Source organism: Ahaetulla prasina, chromosome 3, assembly GCF_028640845.1.
Source record: "Ahaetulla prasina isolate Xishuangbanna chromosome 3, ASM2864084v1, whole genome shotgun sequence".
NCBI classification, from domain to species: Eukaryota; Metazoa; Chordata; class Lepidosauria; order Squamata; family Colubridae; genus Ahaetulla; species Ahaetulla prasina.
Window position 1 is genome coordinate 182,647,801 of NC_080541.1, and position 20,656 is coordinate 182,668,456.

The following is a 20,656-nucleotide window of genomic DNA, read 5'->3' on the forward strand; positions in this document are numbered from 1 at the left end:
GGAAAAGAAAAACGGGCATTGAAGGAATATATGAAGGATAGTGAAGAAAATGCACTGATGTTAGTATATCATGAAGGCTTACTGAGTACTGGAGATACCAAACTGTTATAAGAAAGATTAAAAGAAGAATAGAAAGAGATATAGCAAGTATTTCGTGGTCAGTACATTTTTTTTTTTAACATTTATATCCCGCCCTTCTCTGAAGACTCAGGGCGGCTTACACTATGTTAGCAATAGTCGTCATTCATTTGCATATTATATACATCAACTTATTGCCCCCAACAATCTGGGTCCTCATTAAAAAGCAAACCCATCAGCCTAGCAGGGAAAGTTCTGGCAATGGCTAAGAGCAGGAAATTTGAAGGAGACGACAAAGGGGATAATTCTGGCTGTAAAAGACCAAGCTTTAAGAATTAAGACATATATAGCCAGAATTGGCTTTACAGTTCCTCTGCAATAAAGCTGAAGAAACAGTGGGCCACCTAGTCAGCTACTGCAAAAAGATCACGCAGACTGATTACAAGCACTGGTGTAACAAAGTAGCAGCAATGGTGCATTGGAAGATCTGCAAGAAATACCATTTGCCTGCAAGGAAGATGTGGTGGAACTACAAAACAAAGTAATAGAAAGTAAAAAAAGCTAAATTGCTCTGGGACTTTAGAATGCAAACAGATAAGTACCTGTCACACAACACCCCAGACTTAACAACTGTTGATACGAAAGACAAAAAACAATGAATAGCAGATGTTGTAATACTTGGAGACAGCAGCACAGAACATTAATAACTGGAGAAAAATGCCAAAAGACAAAGTCCTACAGTTAGAAGTAGAATGACTATGGCAGAAGAAAGCAAAGATAGCACCAGCAGTCATAGGCTCCCTGGATGCGATTCCAAAACATTTGGAGCACCACTTCAACAGCATTGGCACTGAAAAAAATTACCACCAGTTGATTACAAAAGACAACCGTACTTCGAACAGTTTACATTTTGCAACAGTACCTTTAATACCATCAAACATCTGCCTATCCCAGTTCCTTGTAAGACTCAATAGAAGGAAAGAAATGCCAAATCCAGTATAAGCATTTGGCGACTGTGACTGATGATGATGATGATAATAATAATAATAATAATACATATTTCCAACATTTAAAAAGTCCTTTTAGATCATGTGTTACTATAAATTTTAAACACTTAATTACATTTGTAGTAGATCTTGAATTCTCACCATCCATCTCCAAGATAACAGATTCTTTTCCTATAGAAGAATATGAGTTAGATTTAGGTTTTATATTTCTCATTTTAGTATTTGTCTCCTTATTTAAGTCCTTCCCCATGAAAATCTAAAAATATTGGACTTAAATTAAAACCTCTATGTCCATTACTCTGTCTCCTGTACTCTGGAATGAGAGATAGGTTGTCTCAAAATAAAAGAATAACAAAGTTGAAAGGGACCTTGGAAGTCTTTTAGTCCAACCCCCAGCTCCAGCAGGAAACCCTATATTATTTCAGGTAAATGGTTGTCCAATCTGTTCTTAAACACGCCCCCCCCCCCCATTCAGCTCCCACAAGTTCTGGAGACAAGTTGTTTTAGCTGTCAGAAATTTCTCCTTAATTCTGCATTGGCTCTCTCTACTTCATTAGTTTCCATCCATTGCTTCTTGTCCAGCCTTCAGGTGCTTTGGAGAATAGGCTGACCCACTCTTCTTTGTGGCAACCCTTTAGATATTGGAAAACTTTAGGCAGATATGCACATTTATATTTAGACCAGAGGTCTTCAAACTTGGCAGCGTTAAGATTGTGGATTCCAAGCTATGCTGGCTGGAGAATTCTAGGAGTTGAAGTCCACAAGTGCCAAGTTTGGGGACCCGATTTAGACCATGGAAAATAAAAAAAAATGACTGTCATAAATCTTGAGTAACTACTCCCCATATAACAAGGGAGGGGAAAAAAGCCAAAGAAGTACAAGGTTTAAGACAGTCCTTCTATTTTATGCTCTTAGGTTGCATAAGTATTGTTATGAGTCACCTATATTCTCAATACATTTTGATTTAATAAAAACAGATTCTCAGTACTTCTTTGATGGAGGATTCCAATTATTAAAAACAGCCAGACCTATTTGTACCAAATTTTTATTTCCTTAATAAAATGTATAGAGACCAAGTATTTAATAAATAGCACCAGCCTGTTTACATAAAAATAAATGAGCAGTTTAATCAACCATACAAAATTTTGTTTGGCATTTTTTGTTTGATGTTAGATAGTAAAATACCACAGTATAATGAATGTGTGCATACTTAACAGGGCTGTGCATGCTTTGAAAATGATTCAAAGAAGCGCTTCAGTCCTATGTGTGAGCAAAACATCTCTCTGTTGAGGACTGAAGTTTTATAGTAGTCTGGGAAAAAGGGTATTTTAATGAATAGTGGAATAGCTCACTCAAAATCTGAATCTTTTTTCAAAGGGGCTGTAGGTCTAGTATTCAAAGCCATAAAGATGCAGGCACTGTGGAAGTTTTTGCACATACCAGCAGAAATTACAAACATATTTAAAACAGGGATTTATTTCATTCCATCCCATGAAGAGTGTATACATGTATATTAAAATGGCTAATATCATAGAGACATCTGCTAGTTGTCTTTGCTCTAATATACAGTCTATGCTACAAATTCAGGGCAATTCAGTTTTTTCTTCCACTTAACCAATAAGATTGCCTGTTGAATTTTTTTTCGGGGGGGGGGGAGATTTATCTCCTCTGTATCAAATTTCAGTTGAATTCAGCAGGAGGCACATAATGAACTGCTGTGAATTGCAGAAATAGCTAACTGCAAATCTCATCCATAAAATGTTTAATTTGGCCAGCAGGGGGAGGAGAAGAGCAAATTTAAAGCTAATACCACCAGTATTTAAAAATAAAACATGCAAATTAAAAAAATGCCAAAAATCATAAAATTCCTCAACCAAAATTTTATCAAGGGATCCCTATATATTATTATGAATACATATGTATTCTAGCTACTTCCATGGAACAATAGGATAAAGTCATTAAGAAAAAGCAGGAATCTAGAACCATTGACGGCATGTCATTATACAAGTTCTCCAGACTTTACAGTAAAACTCCAATCCCTGGAGGGAGACATTCCTCCAAATATGATATGAAAGGTGACATCTTAAATTGCATCAGCAAGTCTGCAGGAGGCCAGTAGAGCTCATAAAGCAAAGGTGTAATCAAACACTCATTATTGTCAGTGCCACTGCATTCTGGACAAATTACAACTTCTGGATGTTCTTCAAGGGCAGCCCTATATGGGTTACATTGCAGTAACCCATTCAGTAGATGATCAAAGCATGAGTAACCACCCATGAGAAAAATATCAATAGGGAATGCTACATGCTTAGAAAAAAAAGAGGGGAGAGTTATGATTGCCTGAAGATAATTGTTCCAAAGTTGAACCATTGGTTTCCTGGTTTAATCCAAGAGAATTTGAACTGCTTTCTTTCACTCAAGACAGCCATTCATCGATCAACATGTTGCAGTCTTATCATGCATCATAGTAACTTTCCCCCATCAGATACTCCCTATATAAGTATGGTGTTTTACAGCAAGGTTTTTTTCCTCATTAAAGGAACTGGAAGAAAGCTGAGCCTGGAGACAAACAAGGTGACCTGTACAAAAAACATACCTTCACATTGAAAGAGAACAATTTGTCAGTCATGGAAGCATTGCCTAAATGCTTGATCACAGAGCCTTCTGTTTGAAGCCAACACTGCAGGAATTGGTAATTGATCTCTCTCTATAGTAATACTATGTTGCTTTATAAGTGCTCTTTACCAAGCCACTTTAAATATAGTGAAATCTTTAATATTTTTCATGTTCAGTTAGGTTCTTACTACTGCCTAAGAAAAAAAGCACAAAGACCCCTCCTCTCCATTCTTCCGATTTGTCTCCAAAGGCATGCCCCATCTCACCTCTCATGCTATAAGCAGGTGTCAGTATTTGACACAATGATGCAATTCCCTGCAAACCGAAAGAGTATATATATATATATATCTGTTTTTGGCTATGACATTTGATTAACAAACTTTTTTCTTTACAGGTATCTTTTAGCAGTTTCAGTACAAGTAACAGAGGTCCGTAGAATCAGAGAAAAAAGTTCTTAATGGCAGCTGTCAATTAAGAAAGTGATTCTTTTTCTTAAATAATTATATTAGAGGAGATATGTATACATTGGATATGCCCCAACACATCAACATTTACATCTCTTACAGAAAATGGCTACCCTGAAGAGTCATTTCTAATTTTTTTTTAAAAAAAGCATTAACTAGTGTCTGGAGTGCACCTGAGTATGGACGGCAGGATCTTCCCTAGCCAGTCGCTCTGCACAGTGTTGAAACACAGTCTTGCCTCATCTAACAGCTAATGATCAGAGTCAGATAGATAAGATGGTTGTGTCCAACGCCAAACCAGCATGTCCTCTCCTGCGACCCTGTGTAATTCAGTCTGAATCCTTGACTCATTGGAGGCAAGAAAATCCTTTGCTCTATCCCAAATATGTTTCATTTTTCTCCTGGGGAGGGAGAGGAAAGGGAAATGGATTATGTAAAATTATGCATACATGTATACATAAAGAATATGTATAATCTTTTAAATATGTTTTATAGCTTCTCAGCTAACAAAAAGCTGAGAAGTGAATTATAAAATGTTCTGATTTGGAACAATCAATGTGGAATCAACCAACTTATAAAAATCCAAGATTCTAATTCTAATCTTTAAATTGGTTATATGTGTAACTTAAAAATTTAAAAGTTTAAATTTTTAAGTTATACATATAACCAATCAAAAGATTAGAATTTTAGGACAACCAATACAATTCATTTTCAAGATTAGTCAAGCAGGATAGGAAGCCTTTTGCCACGAAGGTAAGTGAAGGAAATCATTCTTTGGAAGTTTTTAAAAATATACAATTATGACCGTCTATGGTCAAATAGTTATTAATCACGCATGAAAACAAAAACCACTCTTCCGTACAGCAAAATACTTTTGGCAAATTATAGGGCAAGTTGGTTGGTTTCTAGAGACAATTGCTTTGCTGCTATGAGGCTACAACATCTACAGTGAGAATATATTAACAGCCCTGAAGAAAATGAAGAAAAGCTCACCGTTCCTGAGGTGGGATGAGTGTATCTCTGATATGAAGGATGCCAACATATGGGTATCGTTCCAGATTCTGCTCCCATTCTTTGTAGTGATTTTGGACAGCAGCTATGAAAAATAATCAGAAAAACATTATTGAACATGAAACTAAAAGGAATACACTTATTATTAACTAAGGTAATAGATAATAATATTACCTATGATTTTCTGTACCATTTCATACATGGCCTCCTCTTGTTCTTCCCTTTTCCGCCAATAGTATTTCAGAAGAATCAGAATCCCCCAAAGGAAAGCTAAACCTGTGAGAGGAAGCACGAAGATAAGGCCTTTTAAAAACAAATGAGCTGCCTTGCATGTAAGATTCTGAGAAAGGAATCTGTTGCCATGTCTTATCTATGCATTTTTCTAAAGACAATTGTATTTTATAGTGAGGGGCTTCTTGACAGCTATCAAATATCTATAAAGATTTTATTATTTTCAGATTTCATAAAACCTGACCACTTCTCAAAAATGCGAAGTAGCTTTAGTAGCTGGGGTTACATTTCTCTCATCATGTACATACAGTACATTTTTAAACTAATGAAGAATCTTGTAGCACCTAAAACATTTATTATTGCAAGAAACATGCATTTTGAATCTAACTGAAGTGGATTATAATCTTTTAAGGTTTATACCATACCAAATTTGTTAGCCTTTAAAATTTAAAACTTTACAGTTTTACAACGATTATACATTGTTGCGAGTGTTCATGCTTTTACAAAGGTCTAATTACATCTACATCCTTCTAATTATATAATTAAAGCAATAAACATGAGATTATTCATTTTATTAAATTTATGTTGTCTTCAAAACTAAGTCACAAACTTCAGAACTAAGAGGAAATCTGAATCCAGCTTTTTCACATCATGTATTCCAAAGCTATGTTCATTATAGCATAATGTAGCTGCAAAACCAGAGTAGTGATAATGTCTCCTTATTTTTGCTATCATTTATATTATTCATAACTTCTATAGGGAATTCACCCCTTGTGAATATGCTAGAACTGTTTAGCCTTCTCTGGATTACTATCATAATATATGACTCAGAATAATAGATATTTAACTAATAAGAAAAATATCAGGTTTCAACAATTGTCTGATAAGATGGGGAAGAGCATCCACTCTGCTATAAACATTTGAACAAAAATTGTAAAGTGATGGTGCACAATGCACATAGAAACCCTTGATATATTTTTTTATAATAGAGGAAACAATTATTAGCCTGCTCTCTGATACTAGATCACAAGACTAATTATTCATAATTTTTAGTAACCATTTACTCTCTCCAACTTTTTAAAGTCTTGAATTGCACAAGAGGCGCATAGACTATCAGCAACACTTTCCTTCCCCCCTGCAGCCCCCCCCCCCCGCAAACTTACTCCAAAAGAATATAAATAAATTTGTAACTGCTGTGCATAGCGCCCGATGAAATCGGCAGCCTAACCCCATCCGGGGACGAGCAGATTCAAGACATACCACTTGCTTCACAGTGGTTACTGGCTCTGAAGGCTCTCTGCCTTGTAACCTGACAGACAGAAGAAAAAAAGATCCCTTTTGAAACAATGCGTAACACCTAACAAGTTACAGTAATCAGATTAAAAAAAAAATCACTGAGGTTTCCCACTTTTCAAAGTTTTGAAAGACTGGGTTGTACAGACTAACTGTAACCTCTACAAGAACATTTCATCCTATGCTTCTTAATAATGTATCAGATGTGGCTTTGGAAAGCAATAGCACAGCAATGTCACCAGGCAAAAAAACAAACAAACCAACAAACCCAAAAGGCCTTCTAATAGGTTTTTTTTCTGGATACAAGATACAGGTTGTCCTTGATTTACGGCCATAATTGAGCCCAGAATTTATGCTGCTAAATGAGAAATTTGTTTGCCCCATTTTACAACTTTTTTCTTCTTGCCACATTTGTTAAGTGAATCACTGCTGTTGTTAAATTAGTAACATGATTGTGAGGTGAATCTGGCGACCCCACTGACTTTGCTTGTCAGGACGCAAAAGGGGATCACATAACCCTGGGACACTACAACCGTCATAAATGTGAACCAGTTGTCAAGCATCCAAATGTAAATCACATGACCATGGGGATGCTGCAATGATCGTGTGAAAAACGGTCATAAGTCACTTTTTCACAGTGCCATTGTAACTCTGAATGGTCATTAAATGAACTGTTGTTAAATTGAGAACTATCTGTATTATGTTTCTAAATGGGACTCTCCCAGTGACTGCAGAAAAAGTAAATAGTGTTCATACCAGACTGTTTCTTTGAAGAAATGATTAAAATTAAAAAAAAAAAAATAACTAGGTCATCCACAATTGATTGTAATTGGGACCAGAAACTCACTCCTATGACCATGTCAACTTATGATGGCAATAGGGTTGCAGCTATTAAACAAACCATGGTTGGTTATTACATGCGATGTCACATGGCTGCAACTTGCAACTTCTTGCTGGTTTCCACACTGCCTTTGCTTCTCAGAAGGCCACAAATGCTAATTGTATGGTCACAGCTGTTGTAAGTATGAGCCAGTTACCAAGTGCCTTAATTGTGACCATGAGGACACTATGACAGCTGCAGTTTTGTGGACTGCCCATAAGCCCCCTTGTTCAATGCTGTTGTAACTTCAAACAGTTGTGAAACAAACGGTAGTCAAACAAGGACTAACTGCACTTGAATTAAAATCTGAAAAATACAGTAGAAGTCCCAGTTTCCAATTCCTTTTAACAAGCGTTAACCAACCAATCCAGATGACCATATTTTGGATAGCTAACTGACGTTACACCAGAGTTGTAAGTTATAAATGAAACACAGAAAATCTGTTGTCTAAATCATAGGCGAGACAAATGTATTCTCAAACTGGCACATTTCATCAGTTTTACTTATTTGATTCATTACCTACAGACTAAAAAGCTGAATATGTAGATAAGTTCTGCTACATATTTGCTTATAACAGAACACCATTAAGTAATGCATGTATTGAAAAATTAGCAACAGCTTTTTAAAACGCTGTACATTCTTATTTTCACATTGATCCCGTTCTGGTAGCTTAATTTCTCTAAATGTTGATGGAATTCTTAATTATGGTGAGCAAAGGGGTAGAGAGTATATTTTGTTTTCCAAAGCTGCAATACTGAAACAAATCTTAATTACATAATTCCATCCTACCAGCCATTCTAAGCAAGCTCCTAATGGAATAGTGTGTAACAGGAGGGATTTTTCACATACAAAGAATGGAGAAACATAACACAGTTTTGAATATTACATTACAGCCAATTAAATACATTTAAATAATGAGATTAAGGAGGAGGAGTATTTTGCAATTGCTGAAGTTTCACGTATACCAACAATTCCATAGACTGGACAAAACTAACAATGCTAAGACATTAATTCTGATATGTGATAAAAACTATGGAACTACAGCTATGTACTGATGATCACTTTCAAACCAATAACATTTATTTAGATTCTGCCAGCTTACAATTCTGAACAAACTTTCTGATAGAAATCAAATGGACTTCAACATTGCTATAAAAGTAAATAATTTCTATATAGAAATATAACATGTTTTGCTTCAGTGAAGGATTACATTAAAGAACTTAGCACGTAATACCACAAATGAAATTTATTTTTACATAATTAGAGCTATAGTAGTGAATGCCAAGTTACTTGAGATTTGTCTGAAAGAGCCTAAGAATTAAGAGTAATTATTTTGTGAGAACTGAAGCAATTATTGTTAAGCAGATTTAACAATAATTCCTTTGGTAGATGGGTGGCCATGTAAATATGTTTAATATATAAATAAGCAAACAAATAAATCTAGTATAAAAGGCATAAAATCATGCCTCTAAAAACAAATTAATTCCAAAATGATAACAAGTTGAAATTAGAATGGCGAATCTAATTAAAAAAAGTTGTGAGCTACAATAGCAACTTTTCTAAGCAGAATTTCAAATTCACATTTCCAAAGAAAGCATTTTTAGCACAAAGAAACAGTTAAGATACTTTTGAGTAGTAATTTTACCATACTTGCTGACTTGTACCCAAATAACTGCAAAGGGATGCACTTCAAATTGCACCTATCCATTTTTCTTGCTCAATAAAATTAATGTGCTTTCAAACAACTCATCTGCATCTTAGAACTAAGTGTTCAGGTGGGTTCCCTTTCTATATTGAGTAGCTCTTGATATCTCCTTCATAGTTCAAGAGAATACTCTATAATATTAGGATGAGACAGGCAAAAAGTCCTTATAAATATATAATAGGCACTCAGAGATACTTTCTTTAAGACTAAGCAAAACTTAAGGGTGCTTTGCACGGAATAATGTTTAATCTCCAGATACAATTGTACAGCCAGTAAACTTCAAATACAAAGGGAATATGCTGGTTTATAGAGAATTAATTCAAGTCAGTGAGGATGTCATTAAGCATGCCAATGAGAATGCTCTCTGAACATGCTGCTGAGACCATCCAGGTTTTAATTTGTGGCCCATTTGTAAAATATCCCACATAAATAAATGAAGTATCTCCAGTAAATCTCCATAAATCTGATCATATGAAACCATACTTATTAAATTAGTATTCCAAATACTTTTAAAGAAAAAAAAAGTCAATGCATTAAACATTAAATACTAAAAATACTAAGAGCAGAGAACAGGGGATGGAATATGCATTATTTTTCACATAAAATCAGAAAATGTATTTTTATTCCAAAAATGTTTTTACATTTCCAACCACTGGTATTTCAGACAACATAGAGAGAAGCAGATTCATGTGATCCTCTCCCAACCTCCATGTTGAAAGAATCTGAGAAGAGTGCTCCATGCCAGTGCAAGATGTGATGGAAATGTTTCCCAACTGTACATTCAACAATCAGTGAATGGGTCCTATATTGATTTATGTCTGTAAAGTTTCTTCACTCAGTGAGACATCTGACCCAATCAGGCTTTCCTCTCCTATGGAGGAAAGCTATAGTACAAATTTGCCATTTCAACCAAACATATGGAAAATATTTTTTTTATCATAGCTACATTTTTTAATCATGCAGAGTTTAGCTGCACAAAGCAAATATTGTCCCTACAATTCCCTACAAAACATTTCTTTTCATTTTTTTCCTTCAGTGCAGGCAGAAAGGGTGTTGGGCATCTTTTCAGAGTTTCAGGTTTTTATTTCTAACACAATGAGATCTAGACTATATAACATGATCTGATGAAGTTTTCGGCTAAGAAATGGCAGGCATCTGGTCAGTATATTTTAACTGTTAAAATATGTGTTTTGATGAATAATTTATTATGCAGAAGCTTAGCTCACATTTTTCAAACGTCTGGCACTTTATAATAAAGCATTCAGTGAAAACAACGACTAAAAATAATAATTAGCATAGCAACGTTTGATTAATTGGTTAGATTAATAAACTGTCAGAAATCTTTGATCAATTGACAAGTCGTTCATGATTAGCTGGACACTATTTTAAATTTTTTTTAATATTACTTTTTAACCATGGAAGACAAGTAAAAGATACCATCTTTGAAAAGGTTTTCTGTCAAGGAATGTCTCTTTTAAAATAGATAACCTCTATATTAACAGAGGTTATCATCTGAAAGTGAAGTAAAGTCTTCTATTTCATTACTATCATTTCATTTTATACAAATTTGGATTTCTCTAATAATGTGATGACCTAAAAATACTTAGCATTTATATACTTCAGAGCAATTAAAAGCCCTTAATGTATAATTACTTGCAACAATTCTCTATGACAAGCCTAAGGAGATCCAAGATTAGTAAATTCCTAATTCAGAGTTATCTTTTAACTAAAGCTAAAATAAGCTAAGCCACATTGCTTAATCTGCCACTGACACAGAAAATTTAACCATTCTTACAAAAATCTTTACATTTAATGTTCTCTCAAACAGCAGAATATCCACCATCAAATTGTGACATTCCAGATGCTTGATAATTCACATTTTCACAAAATGCAGCAGGTAACTTGATGAGTTTCAACATATGCAGGCAATATTAATGTTGATCTAAATAAGTATCATATAGTGCCAGATTCTAGGAAACAGAATTTTTTTCAGAGAAAAAAAATTCTCTTATATTCCAAACCATTTCAATGTTTTCAGCTTTACAGAAAACAGAGCAAGCATGTTGCTAGATTTCAAGGGATTCTTATATATTTAGAACCAATTCTTCTTAATAACTTACCAAATTCCTGAATCCTGATCACTGTCTAATAACCACTGTAATGCATCTTCAAATTTTTTTATTGAATAGCCAGTCACATTCTGTAAGAAAGCATGCCCACAAATTTAAGGTCATCTGCATTAATCTATTAATGCAATATTACTATTAATATTCTCTATTTACATTATTATTCTATTGTTCGTCCTCAAGAAAATTAAAGATAATATTTATATGCTGAAGGTATCATTTCTTTTACCTTTGCTTTTATTTGTACCATCTGGTTAGGAATACTACCCAGCTATTACCTTAAAAATGCATTTACGCGAATATAACTTGTTGAAAAGCTAAAGATTTATAATAGGGTAAGTACAATTTTATAACTACAAAATACATTGCAATGGTTTTATATAAATATAATATTTTGGCTATAGATATTACTAAAAACTAAGAATGGGAAACATGTTTTAAACAGAAATAGATAAATACTAGCTGCTCTAAAATATAGTAATTATTTGGCTTTTCAAGGGAAAAAGAAGAGCAAATATGGGCACACACATCATTTGGGCTTCTTTCTCAAAGAAATAAACTGCAAAGAAATGGCTTAGGGGAAAACCACAGAAACTGATGGGGGTAGAGTAGGAGGTAGCACAATCAGATGAAAGCATTTCTTGATGATAACAAACACAATATTTTCTAGTACTCCTTACCTCTATATAGTCCTTTGCTTCATTAAATGGTATGCATTTACTTTCTAAATTTTCAGGATTTCCACACTCAAAATTGCCTAGGAAAAAGAAAAAAAAGTTACCCAGATGGAAAGGACCCAGCTTTAGATAATTATGAAATCTGCCAAATATGAGCCAAGAGTTTCCATTGCATCATTTGTATAATTGGTTAGAAGTACATCTATAGAATAGATCATATGCTATGTATGTATGCATGTATGTATATTTATATGGCCCAGCAAAATAAATTAATAAATCATCATCTAAGGAAATAGAGCATTTTTTTTCTTTCTTTTTCCCTTCCCAATTCCCTTTTCTTTCTGTATCATGTATTTGTAGATTATAATCATAGAGCAGAAGAGAGCAGAAGAGAGAAGTGGAATTAAATTTATTTTTATCAAATACCTGAAGCACCATCTCTAATTATGCTTACTCTAACCAAGTGTGCATAGGATTGCAATCTAGGCCAGCTAGCCCATTTTTAAATGCAGAAAAACACATTACCTAACAATAATTTCATTTAACAAGAAAACATTTACCAAGAAGACATTCAGTTCTACAATGCAGAACACTGACAGAGAAAAATGAACAAGTTTGAAAGTGGTTGTTACAATCAAAAAGAAAAAAAATTAAAAATCTTTACATCAAAATACTATCTGGAGTTCATCAAGTTTTGTAAAGATTATAAAGGTTAATCTCCTAAACATTTATAATAAGAACCTGATAATCCACCTGGTTCAGGCACCTTTCCTAGTTTAATCTCTTTTATATCTTCAGAAACTTTCTTATATAATAATACAACGTCAAAACCTTAACAGGCATGATAAAATCTACCCTATAGGGAAGAAAGTTACCAGAGAGTTGGAAAAAGATCAGTATAGCATTAATAAATAAAGAAAAACAAGATTTCATTTTAACCAGAAAACAATGATTAAATGACAACGAAGTTATTTATAACAGTTCTAACTGGTAGACTCAAGATATTTTTGCAAGAATTTATTCACAAGAATCAGTGTGGTGTTTACTAAAAGACAGTTAAAGTATTACGTTAGAAATGTGCTGAACATTTTGGGATTTTGGAGCAACATAATGAAAACACATTGATCCTCTTAGATGCAGAGAATCTTTGGTAATTTCAACTGGCTTTTCTTGTTCAAAGTTTGGAATAGAACTTTATAAAACTTCACAGTGTAAATATACTTTTTACTATGAGATACAAAAAAGGAACGAGACAGGAATGCCCAGTCTGCTTTCTTGTTTATTTTGATTCTTGAAATACTTAATAGAGATATAAGACAAGAGGATTGTGAGACTAAAGATTAAAAAAGAAGAAACTTACACATTAAGGGCTTTTGCAGATGACTTGGGGTTGACCCTGGAAGATGTTTTAAAGGGAATTGAAATAGTAATGGGCAAATTAAAGAATTTGGTGCACTACCAGGTTTTATGATTAATAAACATTAGACAAAGATGTTAACAAAAATGTGAAAGTAATGATCAAGCAGAACTGATGAATAGTATGGTTATAAACTGATAAAAGGGTAAAATATCTGGGTATCATTATGACAAATATGAATTGTATGTTATTTCAAAATAACTATGTTAAGGCATGGAATGAATTTAAAAAAGATATGTTAAGATGGGATAAACTACAATTGTCATTGCTGGGGAGAATTTCTGTGAGAAAAATGTCTTGTATAGAATGATGTTTTGTTTCAGACAATAACTGTTTTGACAATTTGAATAGTGGCAGAAAGATATAGTTAAATATGTGTGGCAGAGGAAAAAATTACAAGTTAACAGTAAAGTGTTACAAGTTGCAAGGGAAAGAGAAGCACTGGATTTACCTGATCTGAAAAAAAGAGAAAACTGCTGAGAAATAAAGGCTTTTGGACTTGGACTTTTTGGAAAGACATGACCTGAGATCTGGGTGGAATGGATTTCTGTGGTATGACAAAGTCAAGGTTAATGTGGATTTTAAAAATAATGTTAGATTTGCCATATTGAGTATATGGAATAGATATAAATTCAGGTTGTATCCTGTGTGGATCTCGGCACAAGAAACAGAGAAATATAGGCAAATACAAATGGTTAATTTATCACAAGATGCTAGAGCTTTTCAAGGGGAATAGAAAATAAGGAAAAGAACTGTGACAGAGGTTATATTAACTAATTAATTAGTTCTCTTATTTACAATTACTAGAAAGATTTAAAGTAGACAAAAGAATTTATGGTTTTGAACACTGTTAAGAATGAGTTTGAAATAGAATAGAATAGAATAGAATTCTTTATTGGCCAAGTGTGATTGGACAGACAAGGAATTTATCATGCTGCATATGCTCTCAGTGTACATAAAAGAAAAGATACATTCATCAAGAATCGTAAGGTACAACACTTAATGATACAATTAAAATAAAATAAAATAAAATAAAATTGTGTAAAAATTATAAATAATTGCTAAAAAAACACTTTTAGTGAGACTTGAAACAAGAGCAGCAAGTGAAAATATGTATGACAAAGCGGATTAAAGTCTTTTATTATAATATAAAGATGGAACAATGGTAAAATATGTAGCTGAGAGGATTGAAATTAATACAAAGTTACAATCTTAAAGAGAACATTTATAAAGTGATGTACCATTGATATATGTCACCAGAAAATTATCCAGAATATATAAAGGCACTTCACATTTATGCTAGAAATGTGAACAAGAAGAAGGAACATTCCACCATGTTTGGTGGATGTGTAAAAAAGCTAGAAAATTCAAACACACATAGTTTCAGAAGATTTTAAAGATTAATATACAACTGAGACCAGAAAATTTTCTTTAGGGATTGGAGAAATAGTTGGAAAAACTTATGGAACTTTGTTTTTGTACATAATAACTATAGTAAGATTATTGTATAAACAAAGATAAAAGGTTCAGCCCTCCCACAAAGGAGGGATGGTTGGTGAAGACGATGTAACTTTCTGGGGTGGATAAATTGATTTATTTGATCAGAGAGAAGACAATATTTATGTTTATTGCTGAGTGAAAACTCCTTACTGAATTTTTAGATGAAATTGCAAAAAATGAACTTATGATTTATGGTTTTGATGATTATATAAAACAGAGTATTGAAAATGTTGTAACCATAGAGTAAGAGATACATTTATAACTGTATTTATAACTGCTGTAAAGAAGATCATTTTCTTTCTTTTCCATTTTTCTTTTCTCTTCCTCAAATTTTTTATTAGTTTGTATTAGTTTTTATATGTATAAAAAGATACTGTCTGAAATATGACACTAAAAGATGGGACATTCAAGAAAGGATAAAAGGAAGTACTTTTCGAGTTAAATTTTCTAGCACTTAGTTAAATATTAGCCAGGATTGCTCTTTGGGATAGCTTTACCCTGGGATTAAAAAAAAACATGAATATCATTGATTCTAAATCAGAATAGCTCTTTAGTACTTTTAGCATTTCAAGCAGTATGTCTCTTAATTTCGATTAATTCAAACGTAAGTGGAGCTCCAGTTGTATTATGTCCTGCTTTTAGGCTTCTAGTAGATATACAGATGATCCTTATAGAAATAAGAGTGCTGTCTTAAAGCCTGATCCCAGCATGCCTTATATTCACATATAAAATTGTATTTATATTTAGTTTGAAAACACCCCAATTGATAGAAATAATCATTTTCATACTCTGATTAATCAGAACTTACCAGCTTGAATTGCAAGATAAGTGTACAACTCATACAATATGGTTGTTGTAATTTCTTCTTGTTTTTCCCGACAATACTGAAAAAAGGAGGAGGAAAAGAACAATAAATAGCTCTTTTAAATTATTGAATCATTTTGCATGGAAATAGGAAATGTTTTTAGTATCTTATCGGTCCCCTTCATAATCTCCAAAGTGCAAATACTGTACAAGCATGAACCTAAAAAAATATAGTTTAGGCATGATATCACAAAATCAGAGTTAGCACTTTAAATACAATTCTATATTGGGATTTGTCTTTTTCACCTATGTACTGTGGACTAACTTGGAACTATAGCCACAAACAACAGATATTAAGACTACCAACTCTATTTTAGCTTTGCTTTGAAAAGTAACTGATAAAATCCTTGTCAAAAATCTTATTTTTATAAATTATTAAAGCATATTTATATAAAGATAAGGATTTAACTCTGCAGAACTATCGATTTATAGCATTTGAATGATCCTTTATATTAATGGACAAAAATCGTCTGTAATTCCCATGTCAATGAATTACTAAATTATATGTGGAAAATGGAAGAGGCTTATTTATACAACATCCCTAATATTAAGTGGCTAACACACCATGGTTAAGGATTAAATTTAAATGACATTTAACTTACAATATCTGTGCTTTTTTCACAATCCACGGTCAAAAGTTTTACTGTGAATGAAAATAAATAATTAAGTTACTTGCCAAAGCATATACAGAATAGATATTTCTACTGAAAAGGTCTTAAGCAAGTGGAATGTGTAGAAATTAAATCTTAAAACTGCAACTAATCCCATTAATTTAAAGGAAATTATTCACAAACCAATGATATTAAACAAGAAAATAAATCACATTCTGTAAGAACAGTCATTTACTCTGAAGGTTATCTGGGACTACATTAAAAGTACCATTTCAATTCTTCAATTTTTATGTCTTAAAACATAATTTTTGACAGAAACTTATACTGTTGTACTGCTGTAAGAAAAATATGCATATTATATCAAAGAAAGCTTATAGCTTGTCCAGCCATAAACGTACTAATTTACTAATTCCCACATTAGTTGATTACTGAGAATGTCAGCTGTGAACAGCCAAGCCTACACATACAGAGTTTAAGCTAACTATTTTATTATATTCTGTTACAGGGATCTTCCCAGTTTGGCAGGTGTCTCTTGGGAACAATGAGATAAAGTCCAAGGAATTCAGGGAGGACCAGTTCTGGTCCTTTTAAAGGTGCACAGTGACTCTAGATTAGCTCCGTGCGTGAATCCTCCTCCCTGCCAGGTTGGGTGCCTCCCAGCAGATAGGTTATTAATTGACCAGGGCCCAATCTTGCATTCTTTGGCAAATGGAAATGAATGCTACTTTTTTTTTTAACGAAACAAACAAAACAAAACAAAACAAAACAAAACAAAACAGGGGCACTGTTTAAAACTCTTTGGGCTCAGCAGGTACACTTTCTTAAATGTTTTGCAAAAGCAGTGTTCTTACTGTGTGCTCAATAATCAGGACTCTCTTTGTTGAAGTAATTATCATGATTCTGTAGTAGTGGTTTGATATCCTGAAAAAATATTCAATAAGAGCTACTTAAAACTCCGATTTCCTATGCAGTCAGCTTGAGGTAATATGGACAAGCACACATATTAAGCTCTCAAAATGATAACATAAAGCCTCTAAAATAATTGGTCTCATAATAAATAGGAAGGCTATTCTAAGCTAATGTTCAGGGGAAGAAATCCCTAACATGTTAGCTCATATTATTAGCTTTGAAAGGTCTGAAACCAATTTTACTTGAAAATGCAATATATCCATAAACGGAATGACCAAATTATGATACAAGAAGGAGGATAGAATTGAGACTGAAAAAAAATAAGGCAAATTATGTTTACAAGAGTTTACACGTACAATTCTCCATGGACCCTTCCAGGTGAGCAGGTCCCATCATCTTCACCCAAAGGATGGCCAAGAAAATCACCAGCAGCACTAAGGTTGCCACCCACAGGAACCAGGACAAATAAAATTCAAGACTTTGGCCCTTTTTCCCAGGGCTCCGAGCTTGATGCTTCTGACCTACATATTGCTGAGTCCCATCCCAACGAGTACCAAAATTTAAATCTCTTTCTGCTCTTGCCCCCAAGAATGTTTTGGTACTTCTGGAAGCTCCTTCTTTCTCTCCTCCTCTCGGCAGCCTATAGGTTAATTCTTCACCGATTCTCTCGGTTACCGAGGGGCTGGAAGCTGCCCATCTCTGGCTGGTGTAGCTGACCCAATTGCTCAACCCTCCAGTGCTTTCTCCCATTCTTGGTTTCCAAGCGCTGCTGGGCTTCGGGCCCTGCTCTTTTTCTTCCCACCACTTGCATGAGCTTAAACCTTCTTCGCTGGAGGGAGCTGGTCTCCACGGGGCACTAGAAGTTAATCTGCCTGCCACCGTCTCCCTCCGATAGGGGGACGTAAAGCCCTCATCGGCCTCTAACTGGGTCCTTTTGGAAGCGAATCCAATACTTGGCCTCCAGGGGCTGCTAAGTGGATCCACCTCTCTAGCCGGCAAGTGGATCCTCTCCGGGGTGAAAGGCGTCTCTGTCGGCCACTGGGTCCCCTCAGCAAACCTCCTGCTACTCCCCGCCGCTCCCTCCCTGCGCGACGACAAGTAGTCGTTGCTCTCCTCTTCGTCCTCGCTCTCCTCGTCCTCGCTCTCCCTCCTAACCAAGATGCGGGCCCGGGGAGTCGCTTTGGGCTCCACCTGGGCGGACGCTGCGGGCCTCACGGAGCTACTTGAGCTCGGAGGGACCGCTCTGGAGCTGGTGCGGCTCCTTTGCCCTGCCGCCACCTCAGCCCGCAGGCGGGTGAGTTTCTTGGCGTAAAGTTTTCGGGTGGAATCGGTAATCGGCCCCGGCTGGTAGCCCAGGGCCAGCAGCTCCGCCCGCAGCTCTGCATCGGATAACCCCGCAGCGGCCATCGCCGGAGACAGGGAGGAATCGAGACCCTACACAACCCGGAAGTGGTACCGCCGGCCAAGGAAGTACTTGCGCCATTTCGGTGGTGGCAAAGCTTCGGCGTGCCCCCCCTTTTTTTTTACAGGAACCTGGGCGAGTTCCGCCCTTACATTTTGCACCGCCATTTTGGGAAGGTCGAAGTCGGACCGCGCTGGGTTAAGAAGCGCCCTTTATGGTTTATAACAGGGGTCTCCAACCTTGGCAACTTTTAAGACTTGTGGACTTCAGCTCCCAGAATTCCTCAGCTAGCTCAGGAATTCTGGGAGTTGAAGTCCACAAGTCTTAAAGTTGCCAAGGTTGGAGACCCCTGGTTTAGAAAATATGTTTTAAAAAGTACAAACCCAGCCTGGAGAAACGCCCTTTCTTTTACATGGCAGATCACACTGAAGATGCTTGCTATGTAAACTTAAGAAGTTTTAGAAAAATTCTCAGTGAAATGGAAAGTTTAAAAGAAGATGGTTAGTTTCTGTTTATAAATCCAACAGTTAGGTTTCTTATCTGTCAGTAACATTCATGCATACGATACACATGCGTTGCACAAAGTTTAAGAGTGAAATTGTTTGTTTGCTTACTTACTTACATAATTTATAAATTACCCCCCACCCCCAAAAGTGATTTTGGGCAGCATATTATGGCTCCTTACATAGGAGCATGTTTATTTCTTACAGAATAAATATTTACTTTTAAAGCATTTTATGAAAGGGCTCTTTGTATAGTAAAAATGTAGGAAATACAAGTAACTATCAACAGCTTATTCTTTTGCCCAATATTACTCTGTCCAAAACTATAAATGATCTTGTGATCTCATTTTTTTAAAAAATTATAGAATATAATTTTTTATTGTTCAAGTGTTATTGGACACACAAGGAATTTGTCTTGGTGCATATGCTCTCAGTGTACATAAAAGATACGTTAATCAAGAATCATAAGGTACAACACTTAAATGATAGTCATAGGGTACAAATAAGCAATCAAGAAACAATATCAAACTGTGATGCAAAAATGATGAAATGTGCTTTGCAACATCGTGACGCAAGCCTCACCCTCTCAAAACAATGTTTCAGTGTTGGGTGCAAGTATGTAGTTTATACATGTATTTTACAATATACATAATGCTTGAAATACACTACCTGACTGTGGTCTCTTCCCAAAATCCCCAAAGCTTCAACCAAAAACTGTCTACTATTGACCTCACCCCATTCCTAAGAGGTCTGTACGGGGCGTGCATAAGAGCACAAGCATGCCTACCGTTCCTATCCTATTGTTTCCTTTCATTATATCCAATTAATATAGTTATTACATACTTATGCTTTTATATATATATATATAGGTCTTTGGTTGTTCGGGTTTTCTCCCGTGTAAAATTGGAAGTGTCTTGGCGACGTTTCGACGAAGTCTCATTCGTCATCTTCAGGCTTCAGCTTCGTGCTTCTGGGAGCAATGTGTGATCGCAGCTGTTTCTTCCTTTTAACTGCTAGTGGGGGTTTGAACTGATTGGGTGGGAGCTTGGCTGTGCTCTGATTGGATGGGGTTTTCTGTGCTCTGATTGGCTGGGGTGTGTCATGTGTTGGTGGGGGCTTGGTTGTGCTCAGTCTAGTCTGTGCTGCAGGGGGATTTGAGCTGGTGAGCTGCATAGCTGTTGTTTGGCTTTGTGGTCGTGCTACATCTTCATAGTGGGTGTCAGTCTGCTGCATGAATGGATTGGAGGGGTTTGAAATGGCTAATGTTGCAGCTGCGGTCTGGCTTCTGGTCCTTGGTCGTGCTTCATGATCAGTGTGGGTTTGGGTCTGCTTTCTGGGTGGATGTGCGGTGGTGACATCCTG

The 20,656-nt window shown here is 35.3% G+C and overlaps 1 protein-coding gene across 1 annotated transcript; it reads right to left on the reverse strand.

Annotated features, from left to right (window-relative positions):
- Positions 1-1,576: 1,576 nt before the first annotated feature.
- LEMD2 (LEM domain nuclear envelope protein 2) lies at positions 1,577-18,835 on the reverse strand. Its single transcript, XM_058176047.1, has 9 exons — positions 17,746-18,835; positions 16,472-16,512; positions 15,814-15,889; positions 12,092-12,168; positions 11,406-11,485; positions 6,571-6,716; positions 5,351-5,452; positions 5,159-5,261; positions 1,577-4,566 (listed from the first exon to the last, which is right to left on the reverse strand). Exons 1-9 carry the CDS (start codon positions 18,794-18,796, stop codon positions 4,416-4,418), a joined length of 1,827 nt encoding a protein of 608 aa, XP_058032030.1. The 5' UTR covers positions 18,797-18,835; the 3' UTR covers positions 1,577-4,415.
- Positions 18,836-20,656: the final 1,821 nt, after the last annotated feature.